Genomic DNA, 12,986 nt, shown 5'->3' with positions numbered 1-12,986 from the left:
ATTTTATTTTCTACATTAAAAATTATGACATTTGGAAAAAAAACATGCAGGAATAAACTGCATGTGGGATGTCAGTCTTGGATTTCACTGACAAAGAACTGCTGGGATAAGGGAGTACGATGTCCTGCCCTGCAGAGAAAGGAGCTGAGAGCAGTGATCAGCAAAACACTTACTTGCCATTCAGCCCCTCTGCACCCCCATGCGGGGTGGCCTCACAGCCCCTCTTTGGGGTCATCTGATAATTTTCCTCACTAACAGGGGTGATTGAGGCTTTTCATCAGGGCAAAACACAACATTTCCTCTCCCAAAGACAGCTTAGGGAAGAAAGGAAATGTCAGTTAAAAACAATAGGTAATAAAAACGGAGAGAAAACCTGGGAAACCCCCAGATTAAGGATTGGGCAGGGATGGTGAAGGGAGAAGGTGGCTGGGCTCTGGCAGCTATGTGCCAAGCCAGAAACCATGCCATGGTGTGCCACCAGCAGTATTACTGTATTATATCTCAGTCTTCATCTTTCACCAGACTTTGACAAATCTCCTCAGATTTGGAATAACTTCTATTTACAGCCTAATATTAGATCATCATTACATCAGCGATAGTGTGGCCAGCAGCAGCAGGGCAGTGACTGTCCCCCTGTACTCAACATTGGTGAGGCTGCACTTTGAATACTGTGTCCAGTTTTGGGCCCCTCATCCAGAGGACGACATTGAGGTGCTGAAGCATGTCCAGAGAGGGTGAAGGGTCAAGAGCACAAGTCTTAGGAGGAGTGGCTGGGGGAACTGGGGTTGTTTAGCCTGGAGAAAAGGAGGCTTATGGAAGACTTTACCAATCTACAACTACCTGAAAGGAGGTTGTGGTGAGGTGGGGGTCGGTCTCTTCTCCCATGTAACAAGTGAGAGGACGAGAGCAAAAGGCCTCAAGTTGCACCAGGGGAGGTTTAGGTTTGACATTAGGAAAAATTTCGTTAGAGATAGGGTTGTGAAGCATTGGAACAGGCTGCCCAGGGAGCTGGTGGAGTCCTCAAGCCTGAAAGTTTGAAAGAAGTGTAAATGTGGCACTGAGAGACATGGTTTAGGGATCCTGGCAGTGCAGGGTGAACGGTTGAACTTGATGATCTTTAAGGTCTCTTCCAACAAAAATGATTCTGTGATTTTGTGATTATAAATATTGTTTATTTGTTTCTCTAATTATTCTCTAATACTTAACTCACCCCTCCCCTCAGTTAGGACTTTTCTCTAATCAGACATGGATTTTCCTACTTCTGTTTCTCATTGATGAAACAATGATATCACATTTTCTCAAGATTCATTTTGTTCTCTGAATTTGGGTGTCAAAATAGTATGAGAGGAGCTCTGAGTCATGATTTAATAATGGGAAGAACACAGTAAGTCATGTGTTTAAGAGAAAGATGTTAAGTGTAGCCATTTTCCATAGCTGATAGCAGCTGAACTGTGGTTAGGAATGAGTGTGATCACTGGAATGCAAAGAGGGAAACAGCCAAATGTCTGTGCTGTGGTGTCTCCAGAAGAAGAATGTGTATCTTTCTAGATGACTTAGGTTGGTCAAAGACAATTCTCTGGCTCAGCTGGAGGGACAATCTGGTAGCAGCTCCTCGAAGCAATACTATACCACCCCATGATCCCTTCTGGCCTTGGATTCCACACTTCTAATTTAGAAGGAAAGGGTAGAAATTATTTTTCATTGCGCATGAACAGCTGTATGTTCAGGGAGGATTTAACATGACGTTTCCTTGAGTCTGGTGGGAAGAATTCTCTGATTATCAAACTGTGAACTGTCAGTATCATAATTTTCCTAAGCGTTTGAAGAGCAGTGTTCTTAAAGTATTTATGTGCCTGGAGATGCAGAGAGCACTGCCAACGCCTACTGGTGCCAAAAGCATCCAGAAAACAAATGCCTGATTTCTGGAATCAGATAACTTGGAAATACCGTAACATGCCTTTCTGCATCATTAAACACATCTTTTAAAGCCTGATGCTGTGACTTCAGCACCTAATCCTGCTATCAAAAGCACTTCCACCAGTTAGGAACTGCTGTGAGTCATGCGCAGGGACAATGAAAATGGGGCTATTGGGCAAAGTCTTTGACCACACTGACTGCCCAAGCCATTTCCCTTTGCCATAACTCACTGGGCTGCCAGCAGCACCAGCTCAGGAGATACCCAGTAGTAGCCAAAATGCCTCTGCTGCACAGAAAGACAAGGACTCCATCAGGCACCCAGCCAGCAAGTTGCCCTTGTTCCTGAGCCCCAGCCAGCTCCCACTGGGGCTCTCTTGAAAGACTTGGATGCTCCTCAACAATAACGTTAGAACTTTAACTCATTTGGTTACCTTTCATTCTCTATTTCTCCTTAACTCACCTTCTATGAAAATATCAGTGACAGCCACTGCTAGTTTTTCTTGCATGAGATTTGGCTCAAAGTTAGGCACATGATCTGTTGATGTTTTGTGTGTCCAACAACAGGCAAGCTCAGCCAGGGAAAGGACGCACAGTAGTTACCTGACAGCATACAACACAGTAATATATCAATGAATCAAATAATAGCAGGTAAGAAAAAGGCAGAGAGACCCACTCAGTCCTACATGTTCTGCAAAATGAAAAGCTAATTCATAAGAACTAGTCTATGGAATTGCATCCTGTGTTCCTGAAATCTCTAATGCTGTAAATATTATAACTTGTTCTTTAAAGGCAAGTGGTCAGTTTAAATCAAAGAACTCTTGACTTTTTTTTTCTTAAAGATAAGCAATAATTTATTTCTCTTTCATCTTCACAATTATCACATACTGCCCAGCTACATGACCAATGCCACTACATAACACAGGAGAATTGCCCACCTACACTTTACTTGGACAAATACAATTGCAATTTACAGATTAAATGAACTGTACATTGTGTAGTTGGGAAAATGTCATTCTTATCTATATGATGGGATGTGGCATATGATTTATAAACAGATGCAATCTAAGATGTAAAATTTTAAAACTTGTTAAGCCAAGGATATGGTATAAAGCATTTTGGTTTGGTATTGTATTGTTATTAAAGTAGAAAAAAGAAAACCAGAGAAATAAATCCAGATATTAACTTACAGGATATGTATTAGGTTACGAAATTGATTGGCTTCTCGACTTTTTTTGTTTTCCTTTTCTTTTTCTTTTTGTTTTTCTACAAATGAATAATATGAATATATCACAGGATAAAGAAAAACTGCCAGATAAAGAAGGTACCATTATATGAAAAACAAATGAAAAATTACCAGTTAATTTTGCTTACAAAAAAGGCCAAACTATAAACAGTCACAAAATATATAAAAATGCCACATTGAACGAGGCAATCGTACTCTACCTAAACTGGTAGTATACTCTCTGAAAGAAGTTGTGTTCATACAGTAGTAACTGATAAAAAGGCATTGTGCACTCTTGTGCCATCTGGAGATTTAGCACCATGTGTCATCAGTTCTTGGATTGTCATCCAGTTGTCCAAGATTTTCTTGTTTCTCTTTTTCATCATCTTTTTGTGACTCAGTTCAATAATGTTAATTTCCTTTTTGCCCTCGCTGCCACTCTGTGGACTTTCCTTAAGACATTCCAGCCTGCTCCTCATCATGAACTCCCGCCGCTTTCTCTGCTCTTTAGCTCGCACCAAATGCTGCTTCCGCTCTTCTTTGCTCCAGTACCGACCCATCTTCATCTCACTCATCGTATCATCATCTGTCGTCATCCCACTGCGCTCCTCTTTAATTTTTAAGGCACGTTCCTTCAGGATTCTGTCTCGAACTGGTCTCTTTGTGATGTACCTTGTCCCATCACTTCTTATTTTCACTTTCCATTCCATCTTGGGCTCTGCACACTTCTGTGAGTCTTTGCACATGCTCACCAGGCTGAGTTGGCTTTGGGCATACTCCACAGCAGACTTCTGCTGGATCAGTTGCATATAGCTTTGATAATGCTTGGCATGAGCAGGTATATTCCCATACCTGTAAGAAGAGCTGTGATATGGTGACAGGTAGGGAATGTGCTCGCTGCTCTGCTTTTCCTGGTCTGCAAATTTGCCGCTTTCTGATGCCAGCGCTGCATTCTCAGCAGCACTGTTTTGCTCAGTGGGCTTCATTTTGGCTGAGGTTGCTTCCCTGTTGCTTTGCCCTGAGGATGACTGATTAGCCACAATTGTGCTTCTCAGGTTTTTCCTGTTGGTTATGCTGATCATCCTCTGGAGAGAGTTATCAGGGGATCTCTCCACTGTCAGCGGAGTGCTCCTGCAACTTTCAGCTGTGTTGTAGGCACTGGAGCTGTCCTTGTCAGACTTCTCAGGGTGCTCTATAATGTCATCTAGTTTGCCTCTTTGTACATCTATGCTGGTGTTATAATTCCTGAACCCTTCGTCATGCAAAGTCCAAATGTCTCCGTACTGATCTCGCACCTTTTGGAGCCGGTTAGCTTGCATAATATTCTGACATTCGAGTTCAATGTTCCTCAGTTCCTCATTGAGTAGCTGCAGCTCATGCTCCACTCCATCTTGCTCTCTTCTGTTGCATTCTATCATGCTGCTCGAGTAATACAGGTCATAGTCCCCATGGTTTCGAATCTTGCACTTTAGTTCCAACAGCTGCCGAAACCTTTCACATTCCTCCTCTGGGTTTCCTACGAAATCAGATTCAATGTATTCCCCAGACACAAAGCTTTCATTACACTGGAGCTCAACACTTCCTAATGTATCTTGGCTGTGGCCTAGCTCCCGTTTCCTCTGCAGGGTAGCGCTGTTCTGCTCCTCAGGTGCATTTTCTTGCTCTGAGCTCTCATCGTTACGCAGACTTTCATCAGTAGGTCCCACCCCGCTGTCCTTCTCATGATTGTTGGATGATGAGGTTGCAGTGTCTGTAGTGCCATCCTCCTCTTCATGTTTCTTTGGCTAAAAAAATGAGCAAACCAAAATGATTATCATATGCAGATCATATTACATGAGAATATTTTCCAGCTCTATTTTGCTTAAACAGCTGGGATCTGATGTAAGCCAAATTAAAACAGATCACTAAACAGCAGTCCTACTATTGTTCATAGCTTTTAAACATTTCTGAGAGTCCTGCTGTGGTGGCCATACCGAGTGGAGTAGATGAATTACAGAACTATGACATATCTTCTGAAGTCTAGAAAGAAATATTTCCCTCTCTGGCTAAGCCATTTCTTTGCAGTGCTTAAAGATAATGGTCACCAGATGGTGCACTGTTTTTGATTCTGGATGATGGCCAGAGACTGGTGAAGCTGAGATCCTGAACTTGTGAAAAAGTTTCAGTACCAGTACGACTTCAAAAAAATAAAGCAAGCAGCCAATCAAACGATGACTAGTACAGTCTAAGAGGGTGCAGAAAGGCTACTGTTTTTTGGGTTTTTTAACCAGCGAACTCCTTGTTGATGGGCAGGGTTGAACACTGCAGAGGGCTAGCTTGTCCCACTACACTCTCCATACGTCCCTGTTTTCAGCAGTCTTTTTGCTAAAAATCTATTCATTTTGAATCCTAGACTTTTGCTCAAGTAGGCCTCTCTCTGTTGCATCCCTGGAGACCATTTTTGTTCCCAAGTTAGACTTTATGTACCTTAGGAATAAAAACAGCCTTTTACCATTAAGTGTGGAACAACACTGAGTGCTCACCATGGGCATAATGTCAAACTTCTAGGCTGTTGTTTTTAAATTCACATTCCATTCATTGTACCTAACCTATTTGTATTCTCAACCTATTTATATTCTCAAAGAATGTGAGAAAATACCTCTCAGAGGAGACAGATACTTTTTATTTTTCAAACTGGATAAGCAAAGAATCACAGAGAGTGAGATATATACGGCCTGTTTGCCAAATATCTAAGTGTACATAGTACCAACCAAATGCCGCTTCTCTTTTTAGGAGGCATAATTGCATAATTAGGTATAATGGTAGTAATAATCAAGGGAGGGAAAAGATACCGTGTGTCTACTGAAATGAAACAAACCCAAAGAGGCCACTGTCATAATTCCTTTTTTGTCTACTTTGACAGACAGTAAAATAGGATGAAAAAGTGTCTCCTGTCTCATACTTTCTCCTTTCTTCATGTGTACCTTATGATCACACACCCTTCATCTGGTTTACTTTCTTCAGTTGTTAGGAAAAAAAAATGGCCTAGTCTCAGAAAAACAAAAATAACCTCCATCCCTCAAATGCAATGTAAGAGTGGAATAAAATAAATATAGAAAGAAACACAACAACAAGAGAATTCAGTGTCTATGACAGACCAGTTAAAAATTTCCAAAAAGAAATCTCTGAAAAGAATTTCTGCAAAGAAAATCTCTTTAAAATTGTAGCATACATTTTATGCTCATCCTTTTGCACATACAACGTGAAGTTGATAACAAAATACACAACAAACATAATTCTCATGTAGCTTTGGCAACCGTATCAGCAATGTGCCAATTACTCTCTCTCACTCTCCCCAAATGGAAAGAAACTCTCTCCTTGAATTTAAAGATGATGGGACAGAATGTATTCAGTGTTATTCAAGAGATCATGCAAAGATTCAATGTTTCTTGATGTTGTAGGGTCTGGATTTTCTAGAAACTAGATTTTGAAACTGCAAGGGACAAAGGCAAACTTTCATGAAAATTCTGCAAGTATTAAAAATTCATTCGCATTTCCCCCTTTTGAGATCCTCTCAGAACTTTCTACTTATCTGCTTAAAAAACAAGGGTATCTTCTTGTCACAGGAAGAATTAATATGAAGAATAGTACTAATAACACCCTAAATAACTAAGTATTGTGGAATTGTTCTATAATTATCATTTATCTACTCTTTCTTTCCTCAGCTTATGCCTTGCTGCGAAGGTATATGAAGTATACTGGAAATGGTCTTATTAAAGGTTCTTGTTGTAATTTTCCTAAGTGGCTGCAACGCTTCAGTCCCATTTTCCGGAGTAGCTTCAGGAGAAGTGGTGGCTATGCAATGTTTTTCCACATCACCTGTTTTTGAAGAGTTCCAAAATGTCGTATTTTACACAGAAAAAAAGCCAATGTCTACAGACTTCTTCATGGAAACCAAGAATAACCAGACAGAAGAGCCCCTCAGCCAGCCAAGTGGCCACGATATTCACCAGGAATACTGGAGATACAGGTTTAATTTTGTATTTTTCTAGTTTACCTTCTCCAGGTCAGTGCCACTACATAAGCTATTCTGGTCTCTTTTCTCACCTGTTCTGGAGCTGCTCCAGCTTGTACTGAGCTCCTCTGCCCCCAAGCCTCTCAGCAGAAAAGTGACTCCAGCCTGGATCACCTACACTGAACCCTGGCCACTGCACTGTGCAATTCATGTTTCTCACTGCTCTGAAAACATTTTTATACTGTCACAAGGAACAACAGCTCCACCAGGCACCAGGAGGGCTGTGCTCCAGAACAGCCAGGAATTTGTGTGCAGGACTCCATTAACACTCGGAAATGAAGAGGGCCAGGATCTGCTCTTTGACCCTGAGGGTGAGTGACACAGCACAACTTGTATCCATGTGACTAAACCCATCTTAACCCCCTAAAGAGAGTGCATTATCCATAATGCCTAGGCACAGTTATACAGCTTACAGGAGCTGAGCTATATGATGCTTTCTCTGATTTCAGGATGGTGCCATATCATCAAAGAATATATTTGAGCAGTTCTGAAAAAAATCCTATAATGCATCTATTTGTATAGGTGTTGGAAACAGACTTTACAGTTCAGGCCCATGCAATCAACACTTTCTCAATTAGTGCCTCTTATTTTCCACATCGCTTTTACTAACAATTTAAACTTTGCTCCTTCAGCCTCCACTTGCTTTAGACTGCGTGAACATAATACACTGCCATCTACTCAAGTTACACTATCCATAAAGAAAACACACATGCAAAAGATGTAAACAAAGAAAACATCAGATTCTTTCCAGACTAACAGAAATCAGATGATGGGATTGACCTGACCAAATATAAGTGTCTACGGTACAAGCAACTAAATGTCAGGTAGTCACTTTGGGCTCTCCTTCCTGTTAGGAAGAACAAGTGTCTGTACAATCATATCTTCTCAGCCTAAAGCAGACATCCATATCATGTTAAACCTTTCCCCAGTATGTGGATACTTGCAGCTAGTTCAATTAAGAAAGTAATACACATATTTATTGTACTGCATGTTTTTGAGATATATTTTTTAATAAATCCACTGTGACTTAAGTAAGGTAGCCCCTGGCATTTCTGTCCTGGATTTGTCATGCTCGCCAGAGCTCCTAAGTATGTGCAGACTGAGCAGTCTTTTACAACATGAGATTATTCTAATTTTACTTTGAAAGGTAGCAAGCCTAATTCCAGGTTAAGTCCCTCCTGAAAAAGAGAGAGTCTCCAATTGTCAGTGTTATCTATTATCTATTCCAAACAAAGTGTTTATTTTCAAACAAATTGTTGTCAATCTCTTCTACAATTACTTCTGTTTGAAATACCAAAGGGCTCCTTAGGCCTCAGCTTTGCAGTGAGAACTCAGATAATGAGAAGATGAATCTGGAAGTGTGTACAATCAAGCAATAAATGAACCTCAAAAGATTCTGCATTTCAGCTCCAGCAAGCACTGATGCCTATAAAATGGCTAATCTTGGAGGAATTCAGGCACTGTTCTAATCTCTATTTACAATTTATGATGTATATTGGGACTCAAACCCCAGACTGCTACCAACATTTGAATGTAGTGAGATTTACTTGAAGGTTTTAATAAACGTAGCCGCTGTGCTCTCTGTGTTAGGTCAGTCCCTAACAGTGAGAGGGAGAGTGACCACAGAGAGAGGAATCTCCAGTGGCAGGCTAACCATGAGGTACTCCAGCCATGAGGGAAGATTTGGATTAATTTCACTGGTGCTCTAAAAGGGAAAATGCTCTTCTGCAAACAAGGTTGTTCTTTTAAAACAGGCCTCTCTCAAAAAAATTTCCCCCAGATATTTTCATTGCATTTCAGCTTTGAATGAACCTGAACTATTTATTTTTTATCCAATTCTTTCTCCTCTTAATAGGTTTTGATATATACCATGATACTGATAAGAATTTCTGCATGGCAAATGTATGGTATTCTTCTGAAAGTTATCTCTGCTGCAGAATGAATTGTGATGTTGTAAAGGGGAAGGAATACAGAGAGTTATAAAAAATGGAGAATTAGATCTTTCCTTGAGGTTTATTGGACTATTTTATACAGAGAAGTTAAAATTCTTGATTGTGTTCTATAGAGTGGCTCAAAAATATACTGAAAAGACACACTTGATTCTTGATTACAAACCTTGATTGTAATCTACTTGATTCTTCTACTACAAACCATACCAGATTCATGACCATACCAGCTCAAACTAAATGTCAAAATGACATTCTGTAAAACAGACTTGTATTTGGAAGGACATTCTGCTAGAGTGTGTACTCATTACTGCAGCTTGCAACATTCATGAAGCCAGAGGTCTATGTTTCAGTTCACAAAAAAATCAAGGCTGGTGTTGGTCAGAAATCTCCACTCGGCTTGGCCACTGGCAGCTGCAGCCAGAGTGGTTTCATTGCTCCGACGGATTAAGTGATTCACCTCAGGAAAATGCTAGGTTTCTCAGCCTAACAAGGAGTAAGGAACCAGTTTTCTGACTTGATGACTCACTACCTAGAGTCTAGAGAGACAGCAGCTGTCACAAATTACTGACGCCCCATTACACACTAAGCTGCATTTGGTTGATTCAATTACTCATCAGAAGGGCAAAGAAATGTCTGGCTGTCCTAGAATTACTTCAAGCAACCCAATGTCAGATGCCGACAGAGCACAAGTGACTATGATTTTTTCAAGTGTAGCTCTCTTCTACAGTAATATAAAATCTCAACAGGGGAAAAAAAATTATCCTTAGTATAAGATCCCAGTGGGGAATAAACGACCCCAACAGGTTCTGTGAAATGACTTCACAAAAGAGCCCTGTTCAATAATTAACACTATCTGCAACCCAAATTCAGTGAAAAACCCAAAGCTTGACAAGAACTTGGGAATGGAAAGTCACAATAGTGATTTCAGAGGTCCCTACATGTCGTGTGAGCGGTTAGCAGGGGTTTGCAGACAGACCTGCTCAAAAATTTCTATCAGAAGTGGGGGTTTGTGCAAAAATGCATGTCAAGAACAAGTGCTCTTTCTGTCAGGAAATCTTTTGTTATCAAAGATAAAATCTGTCGTCAAAAAATAAACAAGATGCCAAATATCAGTTCAAAGTAGCTAGTAGTTAGCATATTTAACCCAGGAAACTGAGGGTCTTAACAAAAAGACCACTATAAATCCTGTTGCAAGGCTCCCTTCACCTCTGAGTCTGGAGTTACTCCACTTTGTGTAAATAACTAAACGCTTATAATATCAAGGATTTGTAATCTGATCTATCACATTGCAGATAATTGACTTAATTATTCTGTCAGTGCCTCTGTCCCAATGAATATTTATGTACCGTGACTAGTTTTAATAGGAGCTATCACCTAGTCAATAGCCCAGCTTCAAGGCTGGAGGGGAGGTGAGGAGGAAACAGGCTAGATGCACATTCAGGCCCCCAGTGTGGACCAAGTCAGGTCTCTTGTTAGCCAAGTAACTTTGCTGGTTCCAGAATTAGGAAGGCTATCACAGCATTTCTCCCTCTCTTCATTTCAAAGAAAAATGCCCCAGGCTCTGCTTTTGAGCAATTCAGAATAGGGGAAAAAATTGCAAGTCACAAATTTATGTAGGTTCAAAACCAGTTTCTCCCCAGCTGCATATACGCAGAGGCCAGGAAATGAAGTCAGATTTTATTTCTTTGGCTCCACACAGGCGTGCATGCTGACAGATCATCTGATTCAGGAGTAGATAAGGTCACTTATGCCATCCACAATGAAGCACAACTAAGCAGGCCCATCCCTTGATGAAACTGTATGGCTGGGGGTGCACACACACCTTGGACACGGTCACACTGCTTACAGCACATATGGGCAGGTAAAAGTCGGGATAGCAGCAAGCTGTTTTTATGCTAACAATATACTTATTTGTCTCCATTAACAAAACAAATGCCGAGCTGTGCGCTGTCAGTATTAGAAAAATACACTTGTATTACCAAAACACCTGTTGTTTATTTGAAACACCTCTTCCATCTTGTTTTGCAAGCTTTCTGGTGCAAGGGCTGGCTCAAACTTGCATGCATATAACAAGAGGGGCAACTCTCCCAGCTCGGAGCTCCAAGTGCTACAGTGATAGAGTCCATTAAAAAATCCCTTGACACAAAATATAGCAACATAAACCCCAAACACTTCAGAATGAAAGAAGAAAAGCAATATTATTGTCAGAGTTCAGAGAAAAATGAGAAATCTGCACTTATCACAGCTTCCTAAATTATTTGCTAACTTGTCATATTGGCCTAAGCATCTATCGGTTTCCTTTTCCTTAACTACAGCGTGGTGGAGTTCACAGCATTTTAGAGACAGAATTCTATCAAAGCCTTTGACTCTGTTTTACAGCGTACCATTTCATTCTTTCTAAAAAAAAAAAAGTATACATAGCAAAATTCCAAATGATGTGTTTAGTAGCAGTCCTACCTGCTCCACCTCGTTGGCTGTGTACTGCATTGCTTCGTTATGCTGCTCTTCCAACATTTCCAAGTTTAACTCCTCTAAGAATTCATTCCTGTCATCATCCAGCCACCCTTCCTCCAGCTGCAAAGAATACATTAGTACATTATATTATGTTAGCAAGGACACATGCTAAAACAGGGTAAACCCAAATGGCAGCGCTCGACTAGTTCTTATTATCCTTATTACTAGTTCTTATTATTCTCTTCAGAAAGCCAGGCGGTAGGAGTTCAATTCTCAAAAAGAGAAGAAGAAAAAGAAAGATTAAAAAACTGAGACTCTAATGCCTTTTATCCTTTCTTGAAACAGTATGACTGATTTTCTCTCATAATGAAGGAGACTGCACAGCACAGACGCTATTTCCTTTCAAAAGGTATGAAAGGCGCAGCACATAATCCCAAAGCTGTCATATTCATTACCGCTGAGAGCCCCTGTGCAGAAAGAGCACCAATGTTACTAATAGGGCCAGGAGGCAACCAGGCTTTTTCCTCTAATGACCTCTGCCCCAGCGCTGTGCCCTGCTGTCCCCACCTCAATAGAAACCTTATGCTGTGTTTCTGTCGCTATTTTCCCATTGATCTTCCAGGTAAACAAACAAACAGAGGAGGGTGACAGAAAGATGCTGTGACTTGAAGGGAGGTTATTTTTGTTCTTGTGGTGTGCCTGGAAGCAAGGGTTATCTGACTGACGGTTTTCCCCCCGAGCATAATATAATTCTTAGAAATTTGGTGGAGACAGTGTTGCAAAAGGACAGGAGAGGATGCTATGTTTTCTGTCATGTGAGTACATCCTCTTCCCACACCCACTTTGCACCTTTTGCATCTTTCTAAACTGATAAAACAGGCACTCCTGGTCTAAAAAGCTATTCTTCCCACTTTGTTCATTGTGCCCATGTGTGCACACAATCATTTGTATCTGTAAACCCTGTTCAGATAGCACATTGCATTGAAAGGGAAAATACAGGTCAGTGGCACTCCTGGCTATTATGATGATGAGATCATAGCAGAAGAAAACATATTGGTTTTTTGATAGTGAAGGAACCAGAGGAAGAAGGTGACAAAAAGATGCTAAAAGATAAAAGTCTCAGCATTAGACTATTGCAAGAGTACGAACTACTCATGTCTGTCCAAGTCTGAACCCAGTCGGCAACTAAACACCACACAGATGCTCTCTTGCTGCTACCTCCAGGACAGGGGAGGAAAATGAAAGGTAAAACCAAGGGGGTTAAGATAAGGAGAATTTACTGGAATGCCACAAAGAGAGAGAAAACAATAGTAAAACCAGCAACAGAGCCAGTGATATACAATGCTCAGCTTACTGCTGCTACACCCTGCCCTGCCAAGTCGAGTCAAGC

At 40.8% G+C, this 12,986-nt stretch overlaps 1 protein-coding gene across 1 annotated transcript; it reads right to left on the bottom strand.

The window, feature by feature from the left end:
- Positions 1-2,893: 2,893 nt before the first annotated feature.
- PDZRN4 (PDZ domain containing ring finger 4) lies at positions 2,894-11,716 on the bottom strand (the record flags this gene model as incomplete). Its single annotated transcript, XM_010138355.1, has 2 exons — positions 2,894-4,923; positions 11,600-11,716. Coding segments are annotated over 2 exons (1,644 nt in total), but the record flags the coding sequence as incomplete, so codon positions are not given.
- Positions 11,717-12,986: the final 1,270 nt, after the last annotated feature.

The sequence above is a fragment of the Buceros rhinoceros genome, unplaced genomic scaffold, assembly GCF_000710305.1.
Source record: "Buceros rhinoceros silvestris isolate BGI_N320 unplaced genomic scaffold, ASM71030v1 scaffold5776, whole genome shotgun sequence".
Classification (NCBI taxonomy): domain Eukaryota; kingdom Metazoa; phylum Chordata; class Aves; order Bucerotiformes; family Bucerotidae; genus Buceros; species Buceros rhinoceros.
Note: the sequence above shows the minus strand (reverse complement) of the source record. Positions and strands in the feature narration are given on the sequence as shown.